The following is a 27,850-nucleotide window of genomic DNA, read 5'->3' as shown; positions in this document are numbered from 1 at the left end:
AACGCCACATGACCCCTGTGGGGGCAGGACAGGAAGAAGAGGAGGAGGTAGAGGAGGACATTGGTGCTCAGGAATTATTGAGTGAAATGGGTGGTTTTTCCACTCAGCGGACAGGAGTGGAGGAGCAGGAGCATCTGGTAGAGGAGGAGGAAGAGGAGACAGAGGACCCAGACGCACCGTGGCAGTATGCTGTGGAGATGGAGGCAGGGAGTTCCTCGCATTCCTTGGCACAAATGGCCCATAGCATGCTCGCTTGCAACTGACTAAATCCGCCATGAATCATGCCTCAAACATGTGCCACTTTCAGGTCTCCTCACACTGCTGGTGTGTTACATTTTTTGTCATAGGGTGCTGGCAGATTACAGGCCTCCCATAGGTGCTGCCAGGCCCCAAATCTGCCATGGGCCCCCGTACCGCCTGGTCACGCTGCTGCTGGGCCCACAGTGTGACCTGGGTCCCTGTACCGCCTCCCATTGCTCCCACTCTGCCTTGTGCCACTTTCAGGTCTCCTCACACTGCTGGTGGGTTCCATTTTGTCATAGGTTGCTGTATGGCCTCCCATTGCTGCTGCCTCCACCGCCACACTGTGGCTCCACACTCTGGTTTTGGCCCCGTGACTGCCCAAATGAGTGAAGTGTGCGGTGATTCTAAGATCGACGGCACTCATCTGCATGTCATACTGACTGACAGTATTATTTCTCTTCCCCAGCAGACTCCAAGGGCATATAAATTAAAGGTACAGTGTTCTGCACTAATATAAAGGCTCTCTGAAGCCTAGAAACACCCTTTTTTAAGTTAAATTCACAGCAAATTTATTCGACTCGAATCGAATATTGTCCACGAATTCGCCGAATCAGTCGAATCGAATTTTTCATTTCTTCGCTCATCTCTAATCAGGAAGCATATGCTCAGTCTCCCCTCTTCAGTGATTTTGACTAGGCTGAGATGACATCATTAATCCGCTGTAGGCAGTGGGAAGCATTTCCTCAGTCTGCCCTCCCACAGTGATTTTGACTAGGCTGAGATGATGTCATCAGTCTGCTGCAGACAGGAGGAAGCATTTCCTCAGTCTCCTCCCTCTTCAGTGATCAGACTGTATATTGTAACTTTGCCCAGGCTAAGGTGATATCATCAGTCTGTGACAGGCAGAAGAAAGCATTTCCTCAGTCTCCCCTCTCCCAGTTACTTTGCCTGGGCTCAGACTGCCCATTGTTACTTTGCCTAGGGTCAGAAGCTGTCATCAGTGTGCTGCAAGCAGGAGGAAGCATTTCCTCAGTCTCCCCTCCCCCAGTGATCGGATTGTACATTTTGTAGTAGAGGTTGCAGCAGGGGCTGATCTGTGTCAGACATTTGTGAACACTGCCAAGAACTGCACAGGCACCAGGATTTACGTGACTGGGTCATCTCTGAGCCGGCATCTCAGTCCAGGAAGTAGATGGTGACTCCGGATGATGTCTGAACAAAGATGGCGCCGCCCTTCTGGAGGGAAAAGCAGATGAAGGCACTGTATATTAGGAAGAGGTCTGGGCTGGATTTGGGCCTCTACATGTTCCAGGGAGATGGTCATCCTCCCCGTCAGCTCTCCCGCCTCTTCTCCTCCCTCAGAAGATCCTGGAAAAGAAGAAGAGCTCCGGTCAGCACACAGCAATGGCCGCTCCTCTGCAGTCTCAGGTGTGTTCACAACATTTACTCTTTGTGGTCATGTTTTTAGGATCACATTTCATATCCCGAAGGATCAGGCCCCTCCCTCTTAGATTGTAAGCTCCCAGGATCAGCCCCTCCCTCTTAGATTGTAAGCTCCCAGGATCAGCCCCTCCCTCCTAGATTGTAAGCTCCAAGGATCAGCCCCTCCCTCCTAGATTGTAAACTCCCAGGATAAGCCCCTCCCTCCTAGATTGTAAGCTCCAAAAATCAGCCCCCCCTCCTAGATTGTAAGCTCCCAGGATAAGCCCCTCCCTCCTAGATTGTAAACTCCCAGGATCAGCCCCTCCCTCCTAGATTGTAAGCTCCAAGGATCAGCCCTCCCTCCTAGATTGTAAACTCCCAGGATCAGGCCCTCCCTCCTAGATTGTAAGCTCCCAGGATCAGCTCCTCCCTCCTAGATTGTAAGCTCCCAGGATCAGCCCCTCCCTCCTAGATTGTAAGCTCCCAGGATCAGCCCCTCCCTCCTAGATTGTAAGCTCCAAGGATCAGTTCCTCCCTCCTAGATTGGAAACTCCAAGGATCAGGCCCTCCCTCTTAGATTGTAAGCTCCAAGGATCAGCCCCTCCCTCCTAGATTGTAAACTCCCAGGATAAGCCCCTCCCTCCTAGATTGTAAGCTCCAAGGATCAGCCCCTCCCTCCTAGATTGTAAACTCCCAGGATCAGCCCCTCCCTCCTAGATTGTAAGCTCCAAGGATCAGCCCCTCCCTCCTAGATTGTAAACTCCCGGGATCAGCCCCTCCCTCCTAGATTGTAAGCTCCCGGGATCAGCCCCTCCCTCCTAGATTGTAAGCTCCCGGGATCAGCCCCTCCCTCCTAGATTGTAAACTCCCAGGATCAGCCCCTCCCTCCTAGATTGTAAACTCCCAGGATCAGTGCCCCCCCTCCTAGATTGTAAACTCCCAGGATCAGCCCCTCCCTCTTAGATTGTAAACTCCCAGGATCAGCCCCTCTCTCCTTGATTGTAAACTCCCAGGATCAGGGCCCCCCCTCCTAGATTGTAAACTCCCAGGATCAGCCCCTCCCTCCTAGATTGTAAACTCCCAGGATCAGGGCCCCCCCTCCTAGATTGTAAACTCCCAGGATCAGCCCCTCCTTCCTAGATTGTAAGCTCCAAGGATCAGCCCTCCCTCCTAGATTGTAAACTCCCAGGATCAGCCCCTCCCTCCTAGATTGTAAACTCCCAGAATCAGGCCCCTCCCTCCTAGATTGTAAACTCCCAGGATCAGCCCCTCCCTCCTAGATTGTAAACTCCCAGGATCAGCCCCTCCCTCCTAGATTGTAAGCTCCAAGGATCAGCCCCTCCCTCTTAGATTGTAAGCTCCCAGGATCAGCCCCTCCCTCTTAGATTGTAAGTTCCAAGGATCAGCCCCCCCTCCTAGATTGTAAGCTCCAAGGATCAGCCCCTCCCTCCTAGATTGTAAGCTCCAAGGATCAGCCCCCCTCCTAGATTGTAAGCTCCCAGGATCAGCTCCTCCCTCCTAGATTGTAAGCTCCAAGGATCAGGGCCCCCCCTCCTAGATTGTAAGCTCCCAGGATCAGCCCCTCCCTCCTAGATTGTAAACTCCCAGGATCAGCCCCTCCCTCCTAGATTGTAAACTCCCAGGATCAGGCCCTCCCTCTTAGATTGTAAACTCCCAGGATCAGCCCTTCCTCCTAGATTGTAAACTCCCAGGATCAGCCCCCCCTCCTAGATTGTAAACTCCCAGGATCAGCTCCTCCCTCCTAGATTGTAAGCTCCCAAGATCAGCCCCTCCCTCCTAGATTGTAAGCTCCAAGGATCAGCCCCTCCCTCCTAGATTGTAAGCTCCCAGGATCAGCCCCTCCCTCCTAGATTGTAAACTCCAAGGATCAGCCCCTCCCTCCTAGATTGTAAGCTCCAAGGATCAGCCCTCCCTCCTAGATTGTAAACTCCCAGGATCAGCCCTCCCTCCTAGATTGTAAGCTCCCAGGATCAGCTCCTCCCTCCTAGATTGTAAGCTCCCAGGATCAGCCCCTCCCTCCTAGATTGTAAGCTCCCAGGATCAGCCCCTCCCTCCTAGATTGTAAACTCCAAGGATCAGGCCCTCCCTCTTAGATTGTAAGCTCCAAGGATCAGCCCCTCCCTCCTAGATTGTAAACTCCCAGGATAAGCCCCTCCCTCCTAGATTGTAAGCTCCAAGGATCAGCCCCTCCCTCCTAGATTGTAAACTCCCAGGATCAGCCCCTCCCTCCTAGATTGTAAGCTCCAAGGATCAGCCCCTCCCTCCTAGATTGTAAACTCCCGGGATCAGCCCCTCCCTCCTAGATTGTAAGCTCCCGGGATCAGCCCCTCCCTCCTAGATTGTAAGCTCCCGGGATCAGCCCCTCCCTCCTAGATTGTAAACTCCCAGGATCAGCCCCTCCCTCCTAGATTGTAAACTCCCAGGATCAGTGCCCCCCCTCCTAGATTGTAAACTCCCAGGATCAGCCCCTCCCTCTTAGATTGTAAACTCCCAGGATCAGCCCCTCTCTCCTTGATTGTAAACTCCCAGGATCAGGGCCCCCCCTCCTAGATTGTAAACTCCCAGGATCAGCCCCTCCCTCCTAGATTGTAAACTCCCAGGATCAGGGCCCCCCCTCCTAGATTGTAAACTCCCAGGATCAGCCCCTCCCTCCTAGATTGTAAGCTCCAAGGATCAGCCCTCCCTCCTAGATTGTAAACTCCCAGGATCAGCCCCTCCCTCCTAGATTGTAAACTCCCAGGATCAGCCCCTCCCTCCTAGATTGTAAGCTCCAAGGATCAGCCCCTCCCTCTTAGATTGTAAGCTCCCAGGATCAGCCCCTCCCTCTTAGATTGTAAGTTCCAAGGATCAGCCCCCCCTCCTAGATTGTAAGCTCCAAGGATCAGCCCCTCCCTCCTAGATTGTAAGCTCCAAGGATCAGCCCCCCTCCTAGATTGTAAGCTCCCAGGATCAGCTCCTCCCTCCTAGATTGTAAGCTCCAAGGATCAGGGCCCCCCCTCCTAGATTGTAAGCTCCCAGGATCAGCCCCTCCCTCCTAGATTGTAAACTCCCAGGATCAGCCCCTCCCTCCTAGATTGTAAACTCCCAGGATCAGGCCCCTCCCTCCTAGATTGTAAACTCCCAGGATCAGCCCCTCCCTCCTAGATTGTAAACTCCCAGGATCAGCCCTCCCTCCTAGATTGTAAACTCCCAGGATCAGCCCCCCCTCCTAGATTGTAAACTCCCAGGATCAGCTCCTCCCTCCTAGATTGTAAGCTCCCAAGATCAGCCCCTCCCTCCTAGATTGTAAGCTCCAAGGATCAGCCCCTCCCTCCTAGATTGTAAGCTCCCAGGATCAGCCCCTCCCTCCTAGATTGTAAACTCCAAGGATCAGCCCCTCCCTCCTAGATTGTAAGCTCCAAGGATCAGCCCCTCCCTCCTAGATTGTAAACTCCAAGGATCAGCCCCTCCCTCCTAGATTGTAAACTCCAAGGATCAGCCCCTCCCTCCTAGATTGTAAACTCAAGGATCAGCCCCTCCCTCCTAGATTGTAAGCTCCAAGGATCAGGCCCTCCCTCCTAGATTGTAAGCTCCCAGGATCAGCCCCTCCCTCCTAGATTGTAAGCTCCCAGGATCAGCCCCTCCCTCCTAGATTGTAAGCTCCCAGGATCAGCCCCTCCCTCCTAGATTGTAAGCTCCAAGGATCAGTTCCTCCCTCCTAGATTGTAAGCTCCCAGGATCAGGGCCCCCCCTCCTAGATTGTAAACTCCCAGGATCAGGGCCCTCCCTCCTAGATTGTAAGCTCCCAGGATCAGCTCCTCCCTCCTAGATTGTAAACTCCCAGGATCAGCTCCTCCCTCCTAGATTGTAAACTCCAAGGATCAGGGCCCTCCCTACTAGATTGTAAACTCCCAGGATCAGCCCCTCCCTCCTAGATTGTAAGCTCCAAGGATCAGCCCCTCCCTCCTAGATTGTAAACTCCAAGGATCAGCCCCTCCCTCCTAGATTGTAAACTCCAAGGATCAGCCCCTCCCTCCTAGATTGTAAACTCAAGGATCAGCCCCTCCCTCCTAGATTGTAAGCTCCAAGGATCAGGCCCTCCCTCCTAGATTGTAAGCTCCCAGGATCAGGCCCTCCCTCCTAGATTGTAAGCTCCCAGGATCAGCCCCTCCCTCCTAGATTGTAAGCTCCCAGGATCAGCCCCTCCCTCCTAGATTGTAAGCTCCCAGGATCAGCCCCTCCCTCCTAGATTGTAAGCTCCAAGGATCAGTTCCTCCCTCCTAGATTGTAAGCTCCAAGGATCAGGCCCTCCCTCCTAGATTGTAAGCTCCCAGGATCAGCCCCTCCCTCCTAGATTGTAAACTCCCAGGATCAGCCCCTCCCTCCTAGATTGTAAGCTCCCAGGATCAGCCCCTCCCTCCTAGATTGTAAGCTCCCAGGATCAGGGCCCCCCCTCCTAGATTGTAAGCTCCCAGGATCAGCTCCTCCCTCCTAGATTGTAAACTCCAAGGATCAGGGCCCTCCCTACTAGATTGTAAACTCCCAGGATCAGCCCCTCCCTCCTAGATTGTAAGCTCCCAGGATCAGCCCCTCCCTCTTAGATTGTAAGCTCCCAGGATCAGGCCCTCCCTCTTAGATTGTAAGCTCCCAGGATCAGCCCCTCCCTCTTAGATTGTAAGCTCCCAGGATCAGCCCCTTCCTCTTAGATTGTAAACTCCAAGGATCAGCCCCTCCCTCCTAGATTGTAAACTCCCAGGATCAGCCCCTCCCTCTTAGATTGTAAGCTCCCAGGATCAGGGCCCTCCCTCTTAGATTGTAAGCTCCCAGGATCAGGGCCTCCCTCCTAGATTGTAAGCTCCCAGGATCAGGGCCCTCCCTCTTAGATTGTAAACTCCCAGGATCAGCCCCTCCCTCCTAGATTGTAAGCTCCCAGGATCAGGGCCCTCCCTCTTAGATTGTAAACTCCCAGGATCAGCCCCTCCCTCCTAGATTGTAAGCTCCCAGGATCAGGGCCCTCCCTCTTAGATTGTAAACTCCCAGGATCAGCCCCTCCCTCCTAGATTGTAAACTCCCAGGATCAGCTCCTCCCTCCTAGATTGTAAGCTCCCAAGATCAGCCCCTCCCTCCTAGATTGTAAGCTCCAAGGATCAGCCCCTCCCTCCTAGATTGTAAGCTCCAAGGATCAGCCCCTCCCTCCTAGATTGTAAACTCCAAGGATCAGCCCCTCCCTCCTAGATTGTAAGCTCCAAGGATCAGCCCCTCCCTCCTAGATTGTAAACTCCAAGGATCAGCCCCTCCCTCCTAGATTGTAAACTCCAAGGATCAGCCCCTGCCTCCTAGATTGTAAACTCAAGGATCAGCCCCTCCCTCCTAGATTGTAAGCTACAAGGATCAGGCCCTCCCTCCTAGATTGTAAGCTCCCAGGATCAGCCCCTCCCTCCTAGATTGTAAGCTCCCAGGATCAGCCCCTCCCTCCTAGATTGTAAGCTCCCAGGATCAGCCCCTCCCTCCTAGATTGTAAGCTCCAAGGATCAGTTCCTCCCTCCTAGATTGTAAGCTCCAAGGATCAGGCCCTCCCTCCTAGATTGTAAGCTCCCAGGATCAGCCCCTCCCTCCTAGATTGTAAGCTCCCAGGATCAGCCCCTCCCTCCTAGATTGTAAGCTCCCAAGATCAGCCCCTCCCTCCTAGATTGTAAGCTCCCAGGATCAGGGCCCCCCCTCCTAGATTGTAAACTCCCAGGATCAGGGCCCTCCCTCCTAGATTGTAAGCTCCCAGGATCAGCTCCTCCCTCCTAGATTGTAAACTCCCAGGATCAGCTCCTCCCTCCTAGATTGTAAACTCCAAGGATCAGGGCCCTCCCTACTAGATTGTAAACTCCCAGGATCAGCCCCTCCCTCCTAGATTGTAAGCTCCAAGGATCAGCCCCTCCCTCCTAGATTGTAAACTCCAAGGATCAGCCCCTCCCTCCTAGATTGTAAACTCCAAGGATCAGCCCCTCCCTCCTAGATTGTAAACTCAAGGATCAGCCCCTCCCTCCTAGATTGTAAGCTCCAAGGATCAGGCCCTCCCTCCTAGATTGTAAGCTCCCAGGATCAGCCCCTCCCTCCTAGATTGTAAGATCCCAGGATCAGCCCCTCCCTCCTAGATTGTAAGCTCCCAGGATCAGCCCCTCCCTCCTAGATTGTAAGCTCCAAGGATCAGTTCCTCCCTCCTAGATTGTAAGCTCCAAGGATCAGGCCCTCCCTCCTAGATTGTAAGCTCCCAGGATCAGCCCCTCCCTCCTAGATTGTAAACTCCCAGGATCAGCCCCTCCCTCCTAGATTGTAAGCTCCCAGGATCAGCCCCTCCCTCCTAGATTGTAAGCTCCCAGGATCAGCTCCTCCCTCCTAGATTGTAAACTCCCAGGATCAGCTCCTCCCTCCTAGATTGTAAACTCCAAGGATCAGGGCCCTCCCTACTAGATTGTAAACTCCCAGGATCAGCCCCTCCCTCCTAGATTGTAAGCTCCCAGGATCAGCCCCTCCCTCTTAGATTGTAAGCTCCCAGGATCAGGCCCTCCCTCTTAGATTGTAAGCTCCCAGGATCAGCCCCTCCCTCTTAGATTGTAAGCTCCCAGGATCAGCCCCTTCCTCTTAGATTGTAAACTCCAAGGATCAGCCCCTCCCTCCTAGATTGTAAACTCCCAGGATCAGCCCCTCCCTCTTAGATTGTAAGCTCCCAGGATCAGGGCCCTCCCTCTTAGATTGTAAGCTCCCAGGATCAGGGCCTCCCTCCTAGATTGTAAGCTCCCAGGATCAGGGCCCTCCCTCTTAGATTGTAAACTCCCAGGATCAGCCCCTCCCTCCTAGATTGTAAGCTCCCAGGATCAGGGCCCTCCCTCTTAGATTGTAAACTCCCAGGATCAGCCCCTCCCTCCTAGATTGTAAGCTCCCAGGATCAGGGCCCTCCCTCTTAGATTGTAAACTCCCAGGATCAGCCCCTCCCTCCTAGATTGTAAGCTCCCAGGATCAGGGCCCCCCCTCCTAGATTGTAAACTCCCAGGATCAGGGCCCTCCCTCCTAGTTTGTAAGCTCCCAGGATCAGCTCCTCCCTCCTAGATTGTAAACTCCCAGGATCAGCTCCTCCCTCCTAGATTGTAAGCTCCAAGGATCAGGCCCTCCCTCCTAGATTGTAAGCTCCCAGGATCAGCCCCTCCCTCCTAGATTGTAAGATCCCAGGATCAGCCCCTCCCTCCTAGATTGTAAGCTCCCAGGATCAGCCCCTCCCTCCTAGATTGTAAGCTCCAAGGATCAGTTCCTCCCTCCTAGATTGTAAGCTCCAAGGATCAGGCCCTCCCTCCTAGATTGTAAGCTCCCAGGATCAGCCCCTCCCTCCTAGATTGTAAACTCCCAGGATCAGCCCCTCCCTCCTAGATTGTAAGCTCCCAGGATCAGCCCCTCCCTCCTAGATTGTAAGCTCCCAGGATCAGGGCCCCCCCTCCTAGATTGTAAGCTCCCAGGATCAGCTCCTCCCTCCTAGATTGTAAACTCCCAGGATCAGCTCCTCCCTCCTAGATTGTAAACTCCAAGGATCAGGGCCCTCCCTACTAGATTGTAAACTCCCAGGATCAGCCCCTCCCTCCTAGATTGTAAGCTCCCAGGATCAGCCCCTCCCTCTTAGATTGTAAGCTCCCAGGATCAGGCCCTCCCTCTTAGATTGTAAGCTCCCAGGATCAGCCCCTCCCTCTTAGATTGTAAGCTCCCAGGATCAGCCCCTTCCTCTTAGATTGTAAACTCCAAGGATCAGCCCCTCCCTCCTAGATTGTAAACTCCCAGGATCAGCCCCTCCCTCTTAGATTGTAAGCTCCCAGGATCAGGGCCCTCCCTCTTAGATTGTAAGCTCCCAGGATCAGGGCCTCCCTCCTAGATTGTAAACTCCCAGGATCAGGGCCCTCCCTCTTAGATTGTAAACTCCCAGGATCAGCCCCTCCCTCCTAGATTGTAAGCTCCCAGGATCAGGGCCCTCGCACCCCTCGTGTATTGTATTGTTCCTGTATTGTCACATGTTCTGTCCCCCCTATAATGTACAGCGCTGAGCACACCTTCTGCCGCTATATAAATCCTGTATAATAATAATATCCCGCCTCTGACCCCTAGGGGGCGCAGCAACAGGACAATCCCCCCCCCCCCCCCCCCCCCGGGATCCCACATGTCGGGGGTTAGTCTCCGGTCCGCCCGGCTCTTCACTATACAGAGATTGGATTGTACAGACGGCAAAGGTCTGGACCAATGACTGAGCCAGGATTGGTCACATGACCATGACATGTCTGTAATAATCTCCCATCAGGTCTGCTGGTCAGTGGGCGGAGTCTGTACTCCCAGTATGACTTCATGTCCATGGGAATGATATAGAATGAGGGATTGCGGGTCTGTATTAGTGTAATCCAAGATTCAGAAAGGGTCAGACTGACACCACATTACCCCCCCACACCAATCCCGACACTACCCCCCAACACTAATCCCGACACCAATCCCGATACTACTACCCCTGACACTAATCCCGGCACTAATCCCAACCCTACCCCCCGACACTAATCCCGACACTAATCCCAACCCTACCCCCCGACACTAATCCCGACACCAATCCCGACACTACCCCCCGACACTAATCCCGACACTACCCCCCAACACTAATCCCGACACAAATCCCGACACTACCCCCCAACACTAATCCCGACACCAATCCCGATACTACTACCCCTGACACTAATCCCGGCACTAATCCCAACCCTACCCCCCGACACTAATCCCGACACTAATCCCAACCTTACCCCCCGACACTAATCCCGACACTAATCCCAACCCTACCCCCCGACACTAATCCCGACACCAATCCCGACACTACCCCCCAACACTAATCCCGACACCAATCCCGATACTACTACCCCTGACACTAATCCCGACACTACCCCCCGACACTAATCCCGACACTAATCCCAACCCTACCCCCCGACACTAATCCCGACACCAATCCCGATACTACTACCCCTGACACTAATCCTGACACCAATCCCGACACTAATCCCAACACCAATCCCGACACTAATCCCAACCCTACCCCCTGACACTAATCCCGACACCATACAGGCCATCAGTTTAAGGAGAGTGGAGGCACTGTACAGGACATCAGACCACAGATGGTGGAGGCACCGTACAGGTCATCAGACCACAGATGGTGGAGGCACCGTACAGGTCATCAGACCACAGATGGTGGAGGCACCGTACAGGTCATCAGACCACAGATGGGGAAGGCACCGTACAGGACATCAGACCACAGATGGTGGAGGCACCGTACAGGTCATCAGACCACAGATGGTGGAGGCACCGTACAGGTCATCAGACCACAGATGGTGGAGGCACCGTACAGGTCATCAGACCACAGATGGTGAAGGCACCGTACAGGACATCAGACCACAGATGGTGGAGGCACCGTACAGGTCATCAGACCACAGATGGTGAAGGCACCGTACAGGACATCAGACCACAGATGGTGGAGGCACCGTACAGGTCATCAGACCACAGATGGTGAAGGCACCGTACAGGACATCAGACCACAGATGGTGGAGGCACCGTACAGGTCATCAGACCACAGATGGTGGAGGCACCGTACAGGTCATCAGACCACAGATGGTGAAGGCACCGTACAGGTCATCAGACCACAGATGGTGGAGGCACCGTACAGGACATCAGACCACAGATGGTGGAGGCACCGTACAGGTCATCAGACCACAGATGGTGAAGGCACCGTACAGGACATCAGACCACAGATGGTGGAGGCACCGTACAGGACATCATATCAGAGACTGAAGGCAATCAGACGGAGGATGGTGGAGGCACCATACATACACACATACACACATACATACATACACACATACATACATACATACATACATACATACATACATACATACACACCATACTACTCATTCACAAAATTAAAAGGTCTAATTCAGTAAAAACACAACAAAGTCGTTTATTAAAATAAATAAATAATTAAAACAGCCAACCTGACCTGAAAAAAACACGTTTCCTGCTGAACACAACTATTCCCATCCAGAAACACAGTCGAATGACAGGTAAACATAGAGGCGGGGTTACCTGGGTGACCCTGCCCCCCAGTCTCCTCCTTATTGGTTATCACCACATGACCCCCCCCCAATTTATCTGTTATTCGGGAGTGACACTAGCCCAATAACAGCTAGACATGGGGGCAGGGTCACCCGGCTGTGTCCCTGTGTTTACCTGTCACCCGGCTATGCCCCTGTGTTTACCTGTCACCCGGCTATGCCCCTGTGTTTACCTGTCACCCGGCTATGCCCCTGTGTTTACCTGTCACCCGGCTGTGTCCCTGTGTTTACCTGTCATCCGGCTATGCCCCTGTGTTTACCTGTCACCCGGCTGTGTCCCTGTGTTTACCTGTCACCCGGCTATGCCCCTGTGTTTACCTGTCACCCGGCTGTGTCCCTGGGTGGGAACAGTCATACTCTGCAGGTGGAAGGTTTTGTTTTTTTCATTCGAATCGGCTTTTTTATGTTTTTTTCTTAAAGGACAAAAATTGTTGTGGTTTTACTTACTTTGACCTTTTTTTGGTAAATGAGTAGAGGTATTAGATGTACCCCTACTCATTCACAAGGGGGGGCAGGATCTGGGGGCCTTGTTAAAGGGGGCTTTCAGATTCTAATAAGCCCCCCACCCGCAGACCCCCACAAACACCATCCAAGATGGTGGGGAAGAGGCCCTTGTCTCCATCAACTTGGGGACAAGGTGCTTTAGGAAGGAGCCCCCCCACCCCAAAGCACCCTCCCCCCAATGTTGAGGGGATGTGACTTGGTATGGTTTAGGAGGGGGAGGTGCTCGCACACCCCTCTTTCCTGACCTGCTGGGCTGCTGGCTCGGATAAGGGCTTGGAATGGATTGGAGGGGGGGGGGGGGGACACCACACTGTTTTCTTTCTTCATTATTTTTATTGCTGCCATTATTTTGTTTACATTCAGCTGCCAGTTGGGAAACCCGCTGGCCGCTGTTGGTGTGGCCCTCTCCCGAACAACCATCTATTCGTCAGACAGAATTCGGATCGGTCGATACATTTTCAACAGATTTGAATTTTAATTGTTCTGAAAACTTGGAATTCGTTAGAAAATGAATTAACGAAACGAATTCCAAAACAAATCCATGAAACGAAATGTGTAGCATAACGAATTTATCCGAAACAAAACCAACCAGATAGAGTCGAATAACATCAGGACCTGGAGCTCTCCTAGAAAGAGAACGTTTTGACTCACCACTGAAAGGGAGAGTACGAAACATCTTCTATCACATGGGGCGGGTTCTCTATAAGACAGGTTCTCTTTAAGAGAGTGTAGGAGCCATAGAGAGACATATTAAAGGGGCTCCAGGATCACCCACACACCACACACAAGTGGGGGTCCTCCCAGAATTATCAGTAAGGGCATCCATCCAGGACGGAGATACCACGTAGACAGATGTACAACAGATACAGAAAAATGTTTATCAAAAAAACAAGACCGAAATAAAGACATTAGATGAGTAAGAGATACAGAAGAAGACAAGACGGAATGACCATGTGCAGACTCACAATGAACAGGGTGCAGGACATCAACAAGGCCTTCGTGGTGACATGGAGGTCCTTCGGGAAACTGACGGTGTAGCTGTCCTTTTGGAAGCTTCGATGTTCACGCATGATGCTGCCAAGGTTCGTTTTTTTGTCAGCGGAGAGCACCTGTTGGGGAGAACACAGGGGGCACCTAGGGGGTCACCTAGAGGAGATACACAGCTTATAGACAGAGGTGGGGGTCACATCAATGCAGCTCAATGTTTTTGGGGTGTGGGGGAAAGGGGGGTTCTAGTTGAAATAGATGAATTCATAAACCTCCTACTGATAATGAGTCACAGGGAATTCCTTTGAGAGATGTCCATAACCTGCACATGAAGTTGTGGAACCGTATGATGTTGTCCTTTAAAAGTGACATTAAAAAATGGCGTAGGGTTCCAGATCCAAACCAGGCCACATGCCTTTTAACATTGGGGGGGGGGGTTTGGGGTAGCTTGCAAGGGGAGGGGGCATCAAATACTTCCCCACTTGCAAGGCACCTTGGCCCCATGTTGAGGGACAAAGACCTATTCCCACCTGGTGTCCCCCGAAATGGATGTGAGGGTCTGCAGAAAGGGGGTTATCAAAATCTTGAAGCCCCCCCTTATAATAATGGGGCCCCCAGATAGTACCCCGCACAGGGAAATGAGTAAAAAAAAACAGAAAAAGTCCTTTATTGCAAAAAACAAACAAAAAAAAATACCCCTCAATCTAAATCTAACTTCAATCATGTCACCCAGCTATGAAGATCCATCATTAATCATGAGGACCCGCTGCCGGATAATATTTCCTCAACGTCATGATGACCCATGAAGATGCTTCCCTGACCCACTATTGTTACTAAATGACAGATTCCCCGTCAATGATCCTATGTAAACAACAGTCCCAGGAATCCTCCTGGGTGACATTAATGAAATATGGTCATGACTATTAGACTGACCTGATAATAGGCATCAGACATGGATTCCCCCCATCCTGGTCCTTTCACCTTCAGGCAAATATCCCCCGATGGGTCCAAGATGTCAAAACGTGAAGAGAAACTTTTCCACTCTTTTTCTATGCATCCGAGGAGCTGCCCAGAGGAACTGGAGACCTGCAACTTTAAGAATAGTTTGTCACAAGAGGTCACGCAGCAGTTGGGTCACAATATCCATCAATTTGAGCTCTTGGATTATCCAGCAGGTCAGCAATCTGTTGGTAATGATCTAGGCTTTTTACACATGTCTTCTGACCCCATGGGGTTTATTTACTAAAGCTGGAGAGTCCAAAATCAGACTCCCTTCTGCATAGAAACCAATCAGCTTCTAACCTCAGCTTGTTCAATGAAGCTTTGGCAATGAAACCTGGAAGCTGATTGGTTTCTATGCAGAAGGGAGTCTGATTTTGGACTCTCCAGCTTTAGTAAATAAACCCCCATGTGTCCTAGAGGATTAAGACTTGTATCTCCCCAGTCATAGAGGTCTATGTCCTACATTTCCCCATTCATAGAGGTCTATGTCCTACATCTCCCCAGTCATAGAAGTCTATGTCCTACATCTCCCCAGTCATAGAGGTCTATATCCTACATCTCCCCAGTCATAGAGGTCTATATCCTACATCTCCCCAGTCATAGAGGTCCATGTCCTACATCTCCCCAGTCATAGAGGTCCATGTCCTACATCTCCCCAGTCATAAAGGTCCATGTCCTACATCTCCCCAGTCATAGAGGTCTATATCCTACATCTCCCCAGTCATAGAGGTCTATATCCTACATCTCCCCAGTCATAGAGGTCCATGTCCTACATCTCCCCAGTCATAGAGGTCCATGTCCTACATCTCCCCAGTCATAGAGGTCCATGTCCTACATCTCCCCAGTCATAAAGGTCCATGTCCTACATCTCCCCAGTCATAGAGGTCTATGTCCTACATCTCCCCAGTCAAAGAGGTCTAGGTCCTATATCTCCCCAGTCATAGAGGTCTATGTCCTACATCTCCCCAGTCATAGAGGTCTATATCCTACATCTCCCCAGTCATAGAGGTCTGTGTCCTGCATCTCCCCAGTCATAGAGGTCTGTGTCCTACATCTCCCCAGTCAAAGAGGTCTAGGTCCTACATCTCCCCAGTCATAGAGGTCTATGTCCTACATCTCCCCAGTCATAGAGGTCTGTCTCCTACATCTCCCCAGACATAGAAACCTATGTCCTGCATCTCCCTAGTCATAGAGGTCTATGTCCTGCATCTCCCCAGTCATAGAGGTCTATGTCCTATATCTCCCCAGTCATAGAGGTCTATGTCCTACATCTCCCCAGTCATAAAGGTCGGCATCTTACCTCTCCCCAGTCATAGAGGTTTATGTCCTATGACTCTCCAGCCATAGAGGTCCAGGTCTTACCTCTTCCCAGTCATAGAGTTCCATGTCCTAAAACTCTCCAGTCATAGAGATCCAGGTCTTACATCTCCCCAGTCATAGAGGTCTATGTCCTACATCTCCCCAGTCATAGAGGTCTGTCTCCTACATCTCCCCAGACATAGAAACCTATGTCCTGCATCTCCCTAGTCATAGAGGTCTATGTCCTGCATCTCCCCAGTCATAGAGGTCTATGTCCTATATCTCCCCAGTCATAGAGGTCTATGTCCTACATCTCCCCAGTCATAAAGGTCTGCATCTTACCTCTCCCCAGTCATAGAGGTTTATGTCCTATGACTCTCCAGCCATAGAGGTCCAGGTCTTACCTCTTCCCAGTCATAGAGTTCCATGTCCTAAAACTCTCCAGTCATAGAGATCCAGGTCTTACATCTCCCCAGTTGTACAGGTCAATAACTTGCATCATATGACTTCTACAGTTCCATGTCCTACATGTCCATTTCTTATATGGCATTAGACCTAAAGGTCTATGTCTTGATTTTCCAGTTCTGGAGGTCTGTGGTTTGTATACCACTAGTCTAGAGGTCCATGTCTTGTATCTCACCAGTCCTAGAGGTCCATGTCTTGCATTTCACTAATCCTGAAGGTCCATGTCTTGTATCTAACCAACCCTAGAGGTCCATTTCTTCAACCTAGCCAACACTAGCGGTCCATGTCTTCTATCTTTACAGTTCCAGAAGTCCAGACCTTGTATTTCTCCAGTTCCAAGCTCTGTACATAACCAGTTCCACAGAAACATGACATATATCACTCCAGTCCTAGACGTCTGTTTCTGGTATGACACCAGCCCTAAAAGCCTAAAGGTCCAGGTCTTGATCTCCCAATCCTAGAGGTCTGTGGCTTGCATCTCACCAGTTATAGAAGTCTATCTCTTACCGTATATCTCACCATTCCTAGAGGTTCAAGTCTTCTAGCTAGAAGTCCATATCTTATATCTGACCAGAGCTAGAAGTCTATATCTTGTATCTCACCAGTGCTTGAGGTCCATGTCTTGTATCTCACTAGTCCTAGACATCAATGTTTTGCACCTTTCAAGTCCTAGAGAACCGTGTTTTGTATTTCTCTAAGTCTTAAAGGACCATGTCTTGTAGCCAACCAGTCCTCCAGATACATGTCCTATATCACCCCAGTCTGTAGCGGCCAAGGTTTGTGTCTCCCCTACTTTGATTATGTTGGTCTTCCATTTTACTAGTCATAAAGGACCATATCATGTATCCCACCTGCCATAGAGAACTGTGTTTTTACCTCACTAGTGCGAGATGACCATGTGGTTTGGGTCCTGGTGGATTAATCTTGTGCCCCACCAGGATATCATGCTACTATTCATGTTAGTCATCATCTTATGTCTTCCATCTTCTTACCTTAGTGTCCCAGCTTTTGATCCTGGAGAGTACATGGAGATTCAGCACATTATTCTCCTGTGTGTTCTTAACCTTTAATTCCAGCCGGGGACCACCAAGTTCACGCTGCTCAATGCCTTGGAACATTAGATTGCCTGCAGGTCCGAGCAGGTCGTAGGTACAGCAGCGCTGAAATCCTCTGAGACTCTCTACTGAAATGACAGTGGTAAGAGGTGTTAGAGTGTAACAGTGAGTGAGGGGCACGTGACACGGCTACACGGATCTATAGATAGCCAAATATCACAACACCCATCCCCCCTCATCTCTTTATTCACACCACTTATGCCTCCATAGTATTAAATAATTGTAAACCCCCTCTCTGGTAATCCATACTGCTAGTGGCTGAAGAACAATGAAGCATATTGTGGTTGCTTGGTCAGGGGAGCAAATATTGGACAACATACAGACCTAAAACATCAAATAGTAAAATGTGGTTCGTGTTTCATCCACAGCAAAAAACAACTTACTTGTTGGCTTGACACGGAGTTCGCTGACCTGAAAATAACAGAAAATAAATATTGTTCATTGTTATTTTCATCATACATCTCTAAAACACCCGCATTGCCACCACAATTACTGGACCAAAACTGGGACATATGGAAATGGACGCGTACAAGGAGCAGAATACCCAACAGTGTGTCTTCCTCCATTGCATTGGACTTGCTGACCTAGGCCTTGCTTACCTAGGACTTGCTGAGGTCTGTCAGTGCTGCCTACACTGGTCTGTGGGCTGCCCTTCCAGTATTACAAGGGAATGTAGTGTTACATCACAGCACCAGCCTTAGTCATGACAAGCATTGGTAATAGAAGGTCTTGGGGTTGTCCATCCATGCATGCTGAGTCTCTGCTGCAGATCCTCGGTTGTATGTAGGCAATGTAGGGTGGGAAAGTGGCATCCATATTGTAGGGACACTGGCTTGAGCAGGAATGCCTATTTAAATTGCTGGGCTGTTAGCCTGAGCCGGATTGATAGTGTAGCTTTCTTTGGTGTCTCCAGGGCTCTGGTTATTGTGTATCTCTACCTGCTTCTGGGGGTGTCCCTGGCAATAGAGTAAGAGGATGCACTAACAGAATCATGAATATTTACTACAAGAAGGTTTATTGGCAGTGGTGCGTGATGAGAGAAGCTATAAATAGACAGATGTGGCCTTGAGTAAACTTCCCTTAGACCTCCAACCTAGGGGAGGGATTTTGGTGGCTGTTGGAACCTCTTAGGCTTGCTGCTTGAGGAGGGTGACCACGGGCCTGGAGAGAGATCTAGGTCTGAGGCCTGGTATTCTGATCAAGGTGATTGAAGCACTATGAAGGATCCTCAGCCTTATTGGAGAACCTGAGAAGCTGGGTGAAGCTTGGTCCTTGACTGAAGTGTTATGACCTCTCCCCTGAACCCGCTAATGTCTTGCATTCAGGAGTGGATTTCACAGAATGTGGGCTTGGCTTGAAGTGGGATTGGCTCTGTTTGTGAAGACTTTAAGCATCTTCTGTCCCTCATCTGGCGTCTGCCAAGTCCATGGTGTCCTGTGCCCCAAGCTGTTTTTTCCTCTCTTATACAGTGTTATTTGCCAGCCAGTTTTGAGATTTACGTATAATTCTATAATGGGGTAACTTTTCACATTCAACAGCTGTCCGGTCAGTGAGGAGGTTGTACCCAATCTGTTATGTAACACAACCTATTAAATATCTACAGCAACCTTCTAGAATGGTCCTTGGAGTTCTGGTATCCTGTTGTGGAGCCTATGCTAGCTGTAGGACCTTGAGAGCTTTGTATTCATGGCTATGGTGCTATGGATTTTGCTGCTTCTTAACCCTAACTCAAGCTGTTCATATGGCTTGGTCATGTAGTCCCAAACCTGGTACAGAGAGGAAACAACCCAACACTTCTTTGGGTCTCCTGTCCTCCCCCTTTCCCCACGTGTTTCTGCAATTAATCTGAAGGAAAGACAAATGAGGACTGGACCTCTATTCAAGGTAAAAAAAATGGAAGGGAGAAGGTGCAGGTTTCCAATTTGGATGTCCAACTTGAATTAATAAAGACTATTTGAGTGGTTTGAGGATTGGTTAACTTGTAGAGTTGGAAGAAAAAAGGGATTAGTAAAAAGAAAAAAAGGGTTTTGTTTGTAGGGTTGAAATTGGAAGCCCTAGTAGATCCAGTTTGGAAAGTTCTGTTGTTTTGGTGTTGGTTAGTATGGTTGAGGTTGGGGAGAGTTAAAGCTGTTGGTTTGTAGATTAGAGAGATGGGGTTAAATCTAGAAGTTTATACACTATATTGCTGGAAGTATTGGGCCCGCCCTCCAAATCATTGGATTCAGGTATTGCAATCCCCTCCATGGACACAGATGTATGCAATCAAGCCCCGAGACATGCAGACTGCTTCTACAAACATTGGTGAAAGAATGGGTCGCTCTCAGGAGCTCAGTGACTCCAAGCGTGGTCCCGTGATAGGTGGCCACCTGTGCAAAAAGTCCATCCGTGACATTTCCTGGCTACTAAATATTCCACGCTCAACTGTTAGTGGGATTATAACAAAGTGGAAGCAACTGGGAACAACAGCCTCTCAGCCACTCAGTGGTAGGCCACGTCACATGACAGGGCGGGGTCAGCGCATGCTGAAGCGCACAGTGCACAGAAGTCGCCAATTGTCTGTAGAGTCAGTAGCTAAAGACCTCCAAACTTGGTGTGGCCTTCAGATGAGCCCAACAACAGTGCGTAGAGAGCTTCATGGAATGGGTTTCCATGGCCGAGCAGCTGCATCCAAGCCTTCCATCACCAAGTGCAATGGAAAGCGTTGGATGCAGTGGTGTAAAGCACACCGCCACTGGACTCTAGAGCAGTGGAGACGTTTTCTCTGGAGTGGCCAATCATGCTTTTCTGTCTTGGGATCCAATGGACATGTCTGAGTTTGGCGGATGCCAGGAGAATGGTACCTGCCTGACTGCATTGTGCCAAGGGTAAAGTTTGGTGGAGAGGGGATTATGGTTTGGGGTTATTTTCAGGGGTTAGGCTTGGCCTCCTAGTTCCAGGGAAGGGAACTCTTAAGGCAACATTTTGGACAATTTCATGCTCCCAACTTTGTGGGAAGAGTTTGGGGATGGCCTCTTCCATACCAGTGCACAAATCAAGGTCCATAAAGACATGGATGTGTGAGTTTCAGGTGGAGGAACTTGACTGTCCTGCACAAAGTCCTGACCTCAACCCCATAGAACACCTTTGGGATGAATTAGAGCGGAGACTGCGAGCCAGGCCTCCTCCCCCGACATCAGTGCCTGACCTGACAAATGTGCTTCTAGAAGAATGGTCCAACCTTCCCATAGACACCCTCCTAAACCTTGTGGATGGCCTTCCCAGAAGAGTTGAAGCTGTTATAGCTGCAAAGGGCGGGGCCAACTCAATATTGAACCCTACGGACTAAGACTGGGGGGCCATTAAAGTTCATGTGCATGGAAAGGCAGGTGTCTCAATACTTTTGGCAATATAGTGTATGTTTGCAGCTAGTTGGTGGTGAGGCTGGAGTCTCTTGGTTAGTATGGTTGAGAAGTGTTGAGACTGGTTGTCCTGAATGTTTGAAGTGATAGGGTTGGATCTTCTTGGTTAGTGTTGCCGAGGTTGGGAAGTGTTGAGGCTGGTTGCCATGCAGGTTTGGTCTGACAGGCTTTTGAGTCTCTTGGTGAGAATGGTTAAGGATGAGGAGTGGTGAGACCTGTTACAACGTAGGTTTGTAGTGACAGGGTTGGATCTTCTTGGTTAGTATGGGTATGGTTGAGGAATATTGAGGCTGGTTATAATGTAGGTGTGGAATAACAGGGTTGAAGTCTCTTAGGTAGAGTGAATGAGGTTGGGCAGCATTGAAACTTGTAGTCATGTAGGTTTGGAGTGACAGGATTGAAGCCTCTTGGTTAGTGTGATTGAGGTTGCGCAGCATTGAAACTGGTTGCCATTTATTATTATTATTATTATTATACAGCATTTATATAACACCAACAGTTTGCTCAGCGCTGTACAATATAATGGGAGACAGTACAGGAGACAGCACAGTAACAATACAAAACAATACACCAGGGGTTTGAGGGCCCTGCTCCTTGAAGCTTACAATCTAGGAGGGAGGGGATAGTGGTACAGGAGGAAATAGCTGTGGGGGATGGAGTGGTAGGAAGAGTGGAGGTGATCGGCAATTAGGTGAGGGCGGGGTAGGCTTCCCTGAAGAGATGGGTTTTCAGGGTGTGCCTAAAGGTGAGGAGGGTAGGTGACAGTCTGGTGGATTTGGGTAGTGAGTTCCAGAGGATGGGGGAAGCCCTGGAGAAGTCCTGGAGACGGGCATGGGAGGAGGAGACCAGGGAGCTAGAAAGTAGGAGGTCTTGTGAGGAGAGTACGTTTTGGGTGGTAAATGGATATCAGGTCGGTGATGTAGTTTGGGGCAGTGTTATGAACAGCTTTGTATGTCAATGTTAGTCATTTGAATTTTATGCGTTGGGCAATTGGAAGCCAGTGGAAGGATTGGCAGAGAGGGGTGGCGGATACAGATATTTAGGTATGAGGTACATGGGTGGAGTCTGTAGCTTAGTATGGGTAAGGCTGGGGAGTGTTGAGGTTGGTTGACATGTAGGTTTGGAATGACAGGGTTGGAGTCTGTTGGTTAGTGTGGGTAAGGTTGATGAGTGTTGAGATTGGTTGACTGTAGGTTTGGAGTGACAAGGTTGGAGTCTGTTGGTTAGTGTAGGTAAGGTTGATGAATGTTGAGGTTGGTTGACTGTAGGTTTGGAGTGACAGGGTTGGAGTCTGTTGGTTAGTGTAGGTAAGGTTGAGGAGTGTTGAGGTTGGTTGACATGTAGGTTTGGAGTGACAGGGTTGGAGTCTGTAGGTTAGTGTCGGTAAGGTTGAGGAGTGTTGAGGTTGGTTGACATGTAGGTTTGGAGTGACAGGGTTGGAGTCTGTTGGTTAGTGTAGGTAAGGTTGATGAATGTTGAGGTTGGTTGACTGTAGGTTTGGAGTGACAGGGTTGGAGTCTGTTGGTTAGTGTAGGTAAGGTTGAGGAGTGTTGAGGTTGGTTGACATGTAGGTTTGGAGTGACAGGGTTGGAGTCTGTAGGTTAGTGTGGGTAAGGTTGAGGAGTGTTGAGGTTGGTTGACATGTAGGTTTGGAGTGACAGGGTTGGAGTCTGTAGGTTAGTGTGGGTAAGGTTGAGGAGTGTTGAGGTTGGTTGACATGTAGGTTTGGAGTGACAGGGTTGGAGTCTGTAGGTTAGTGTGGGTAAGGTTGATGAGTGTTGAGGTTGGTTGACATGTAGGTTTGGAGTGACAGGGTTGGAGTCTGTAGGTTAGTGTGGGTAAGGTTGATGAGTGTTGAGGTTGGTTGACATGTAGGTTTGGAGTGACAGGGTTGGAGTCTATAGGTTAGTGTGGGTAAGGTTGATGAGTGTTGAGGTTGGTTGACATGTAGGTTTGGAGTGACAGGGTTGGAGTCTGTAGGTTAGTATGGTTAAGACTGGGTAGTGTTGAGGCTGGCTGGTTGGCTGGCATGTAGGTTTGGAATGACAGTGACATGTTGGCAGCTGGGTAATATTGGAATTTCAAGAAGTCAGTCTTTGGTCATTTTTCAGACTTATTAAATATGTAAAAATCCATTTAAAATAACTCACCTGAAGCAGACATTCCAGTTCTGGGGGAACAGCAGGAGGTTCAGCCATAATGTACTGCAACATGAAACAAAGAGCAGCTCAGTCACTTCTGGTCAAAGGTTTTAGAACACCATTTTTAAAATTTTCTTTAAATTTTGAATCCTGGTGGCGTTTAAAAATGGCACCAGATTTGGCACTTCTTGTGGAACCCCTGCAGGAACTAGTGCTGTAGCCAACGGCTATGACAGGCACGACCCAATGCTAAGCCCAGGACCTGAAATGATCCACTCATAGTGTCCGGGCCAGGAACTGAACCTGGGACCTCAGCTGTGTCTGGCAATAACTCTTCTTGCTGAGCCACCTGAGATGCTGGACATCTCCCTCTCTAATTGTTTTGACTTCCTTGCCTTGTCTCTTGATTTTTGGTAAACCTTGAACTCTTTGGTCCTCCCATGAACTTCCTGATTTAAAACATGGCTTTGCATTTCCTGTCTGCTAGATTATTGTGCTTTCTCCAGCCAATATCTTGCTCTTGTCATGCCTGCTGACATCCGTATCCATCTACCACTCGTACTGACCTTTGGCTTGTTCATTGACTCGCTTCTGCTTGATCCCAACCTGCAACCTCTCATTACTGACCTTTGGCTTGTTCCTCAACTATACTTTAGCTTGACACCTACCTTAACCACTTCCCGACCGGCCGTTGTATATAAACGGCCGGAGGGTGGCACTGCAGGGTCGGGTGGCCGTCTATAAACGGCCTCCCTGCACCCTGCTTGTGCGCGCTCCCTGGGAGCGTGCAGCACTGCGATCCGGTGCCCGCTGTGTCCTCCGGACACAGTGAAACACCGATCGTCGGACGGGACCTCTGTACGAGGTCCCGATCATGTGATTACTGATTGGCCAATCAGTGATCACATGCAAAGTAGTAAGCAAGATGTCACTTCTGACATCATTGCTTACTATGTGTGAAATCTGTGAATGATCACAGAGGTCACATGGTACAAGGCTATTCACAAAAGCCTTGTACCATGTGACAAGCTGTGACCAATCACAGCTCACTCAGTTCTTCTCAATGAGTGCAAGAATGCAGACAGAGAGAAAGAGAAATGATTGCTTTTACATCCTATATGGGTGTAAAAGCAGTGTAAAAAAAAAAAAAAATCTTCATCACCCCTCAAAAGTAGTACAGTGTCACCATGGTGACACTGTACTGCTAGGGTGACAGTATGTAAAAAATAATAATAAAAAAAAAAAATAATAATATAAAAAAATAAAATAAAAATGTAAAAAAAAATGTTTAAAAATTATAATTTTTGCTTATAAACTAATTTGGATTTTTTTTTTTTTACTAAAAAGATAACGGAATAAATTTTGGCTAAGATTTATGATGAAATATTATTTATTTGCAAAATTTTATAAAAAAAACACTTTTTTTCAAAATTTTTGGACATTTCATTTACATAGCAAAAAAAATACATAGCAAAAAAAATACAAAATCCCAGTGGTGAATAAATACCACCAAAATAAAGCTTTATCTATCTCAAAAAAATGGTAAAAAATTCATTTGGATACAGTGTTGCATGACCGCGCAATTGTCATTCAAAGTGTGATAGCGCTAAAAGCTGAAAATTGCCCTGGACAGGAAGGGGGTAAAAGTGTCCGGACTGGAAGGGGTTAAACAACTTGTTAATGACGTTTGGCTTGTTCCTCGACTGTGCTTCTGCTTGATCCCAACCTTCAACCACGTGTTACCAACCTTTGGCTTGTTTACAGACTATGATTCTGCTTGATCCCAACCTGCTATATCTGCTACTGAACCCCGGCTTACTCACCTCCTGGTGACCGTGATCTAGTGCTAACACAAAAACTCATCTCCACCATCAGGAGCTCTGGTGAACACCAGTTAGTACTTTGACCCTGAACCTCAGGTGACCTGCTTGTTGGTGGGAGCCTCTCTAATGCTATAGCTACTGGCCTCCGAGCCCGACTCCTGATCATGACACATGGGCTTCAGATGCTTCCATAGATTGTTCCATTAGAGTACATTATCAATGAGAATGTCGGCACAATGATTCCACACAGTGCTCACTATTAGGAGTGTACTGGAGTCACGACTCATCTGCTGAGCATGAAGGCTCTGTCCAGCCTCTCCCTGCATCAGTAGATCACAGCTATGGTGATTTGTTGCTGGCTGATTGCAGCCAGTAATAGATCACTGTTAGAAGCGATCTGTTGCTGCAGAATTGCACAGGGTTTGGGGGAGGGGGGGTCTGGATCTGGTATCCACTAACAGACCCCATATACCATATATACACTGTTCAAAAAAAATGAAAGGAAGACTTTGAAAACCCATCAGACCCTAATGGGGAGGAATCTCCTGCTGGATCTCTATACTGACATGGACGGGGTGATGAACGTAAGGACGCCCCATCGATTGATGGAAATGATCGACCTACAGAGGACTGAATTCAAAGACACCCCAAAAATCAAAGTGAAGAAATGATGCAGCAGGCGAGTCCATGTTGGTGAAATGTCATTTCAGCAACTCAGAATGGCCCTCAGTAGTCTGTGTGGCCCCCACGTGCTTGTATGCATGCCTGACAATATCGGAGGAGGCTCCTAATGAGTCCACGGATGGTGTCCTGGGGGATTTCCTCCCAGATCTGGACCAGGGCATCACTGAGCTCCTGGACAGTCTGAGGTACAACCTGGCAGCATCGGTTGGACCGAAACATGACATCCCAGAGGGATGTGGGGGCCATTCAATGGTATCCATTCCTTCATCCTCCAGGAACTGCCTGCATACTCTCACCACATGAAGTCTATTTCTGATTGGTCAGAGACATTCACACCAGTGGCCTGCTGGAGGTCATTTTGTAGGGCTCTGGCAGGGCTCATCCTGTTCCTTGCACAAAGGAGCAGATACCGGTCCTGCTGATGGGTTAAGGACCTTCTACCACCCTGTCCAGCTCTCCTATAGTAACTGCCTGTATCCTGGAATCTCCTTCATGTTCTTGAGACTGTGCTGGGAGACTCAGCAAACCTTTTTGTATTGATGTCATCCTGGAGGAGTTGGACTGCCTGTGTCACCTCTGTAGGGTCCAGGTATGGCCTCATGCTACCAGTAGTGACACTGACCCGAGCCAAATGCAAAACTAGTGAGAAACAGTCAGAAAAGATGAGGAGGGAAAAAATGTCAGTGGCCCCCACCTGTAAAACCATTCCTGTTTTGGGGGCCGTCTCATTGTTGCCCATCTAGTGCACCTGTTGTTCATTTCATGAACACCAAAGCAGCTGAAACTGATGAACAACCCCCTCTGCTACTTACCTGACCAGATCCACATCCCAGGAGAGAGAATCGACTTGATGCTAGACTCAGATTACAAAGTCTTCCTTTCTTTTTTTGGAGCAGAGTATATAACTTTTTTCCTCCTGTGTGTCTAATTTGTTTACTTTTTATTCCTATTAAAAACCCGGGAAATACAAATATATATATCCATATAAAAGCCCCAACTGTCCCGATAAATATAACAATATAGAATTTGTCTGTTTAGGCCACTAGTGCTGAACATTGCCGAAATGAAGCACCATCTTCTGGGACTCGAGTGGTTAAACATTTCAAGTTCCGTAAAATATCTGAAATGGTACAAAGGTGAGCGGCAGCTGACCCTCTATGTGTGGGATGGGGGGGGATGCTGACCCTTTATATGTGGGAGGGGTGAGGTTGCTGACCCTTTATATGTAGGAGGGGTGAAAATGCTAACTCTCTATGCGTGGGAGGGGGGAGGTTGCCGACCCTCTATGTGTGGGAGGGGGGAGGTTGCCGACCCTCTATGTGTGGGAGGGGTGAGGTTGCCGACCCTCTATGTGTGGGAGGGGTGAGCCTGCTGACTCTCTGTGTGGGAGGGAGGAGGTTGCCGACCCTCTATGTGTGGGAGGGGGGAGGTTGCCGACCCTCTATGTGTGGGAGGGGTGAGGTTGCCGACCCTCTATGCGTGGGAGGGGGGAGGTTGCCGACCCTCTATGTGTGGGTTGGGGGAGGTTGCTGACCCTCTATGTGTATCGGAAGGGGGAATAGTTGCTGACCCTCTATGTGTATCAGAATGGGGGAGGTTGCTGACCCTCTATGTGTGGGATGGGGGAGGTTGCTGACCCTCTATGTGTATCGGAAGGGGGATACTTACTGATCCTCTGTGTATCAGAAGGGGGGAGGTAGGTGACCCTCTATGTGTATCGGAAGGGGGGAGGTTGCTGACCCTCTATGTGTATCAGAAGGGGGGAGGTTGCTGACCCTCTATGTGTGGGAGGGGGAGGTAGGTGACCCTCTATGTGTATCAGAAGGGGGATACTTACTGACCCTCTATGTGTATCAGTCCGGGAGGTTAAAGGTTTCTGCTGGTTAATATTTAGTCGCAATAAACAGGCCGGTTGATTTCCTGTAGGTGCTGACCAGTCCCTGTTCCTGGATTCCGGATTCTCCTCCCTACAAATCTGGATCAGTTCCAGACAGAAAATAATAAAATGCGTCCTGGCTGTTCCAGGGAAGGGAATGGATCCGACCTTCAATGTTCTGAATACAATCGTCCCTTCAGTCGGCTCTGCTGCTGGTATTTGGATCTACAGATCTTTATCAGGTCACATGATCCAAATTCCTCTGTGGATGGAAAAAGGCCAAATACCCGGAAAATGACTGATGTGACCGAGTCCCTCTGTGATTGTCTATGAGATGGAACAATATGCACCTCATATTCACAGATGGATGGATAGAAGAAACATCTGATGGAATGTATACAATGTAACATCTCAGGGGAATTGTACGATTGTCTCTTGTAGACTCTCGGAGACTTGTCTGTGGATTGTGTGCCGCTGTGGGGTCTTCCTGATCCAGGGGTGGGGGAAGTGCTCACCGACACCTCGCAATTCCCTGGAATAGAGGAAAGTCTTCCACTCATTATGGATATCATGGCCTCTCTTTCCTCTTCCTGCACTCGCTCTCCTCTCCTTGCGCTCTCTCTCTCCTCACTCTCTCTCCTAGCGCACTCTCTCCTCTCCCTGCACTCTCTCTCCTCTCCTTGCGCTCTCTCTCTCCTCACTCTCTCTCCTAGCGCACTCTC

At 49.5% G+C, this 27,850-nt stretch overlaps 1 protein-coding gene across 1 annotated transcript; it reads right to left on the bottom strand.

Annotated features, from left to right (window-relative positions):
- On the bottom strand, positions 1-27,335 carry LOC149436407 (phospholipid scramblase 3-like). The gene is made up of 7 exons (XM_089661643.1): positions 27,090-27,335; positions 22,755-22,808; positions 17,590-17,617; positions 17,084-17,274; positions 14,259-14,417; positions 13,304-13,447; positions 1-1,611 (listed from the first exon to the last, which is right to left on the bottom strand). Exons 2-7 carry the CDS (start codon positions 22,800-22,802, stop codon positions 1,576-1,578), a joined length of 606 nt encoding a protein of 201 aa, XP_089517769.1. The 5' UTR covers positions 22,803-22,808; positions 27,090-27,335; the 3' UTR covers positions 1-1,575.
- Positions 27,336-27,850: the final 515 nt, after the last annotated feature.

Source organism: Staurois parvus, unplaced genomic scaffold (genome assembly GCF_062004578.1).
Source record: "Staurois parvus isolate SC_StPar_1 unplaced genomic scaffold, SC_StPar_1.0 ptg001358l, whole genome shotgun sequence".
NCBI classification, from domain to species: domain Eukaryota; kingdom Metazoa; phylum Chordata; class Amphibia; order Anura; family Ranidae; genus Staurois; species Staurois parvus.
The sequence above is the reverse complement of the archived record's forward strand: the minus strand, read 5'-3'. Positions and strand labels throughout refer to the sequence as shown.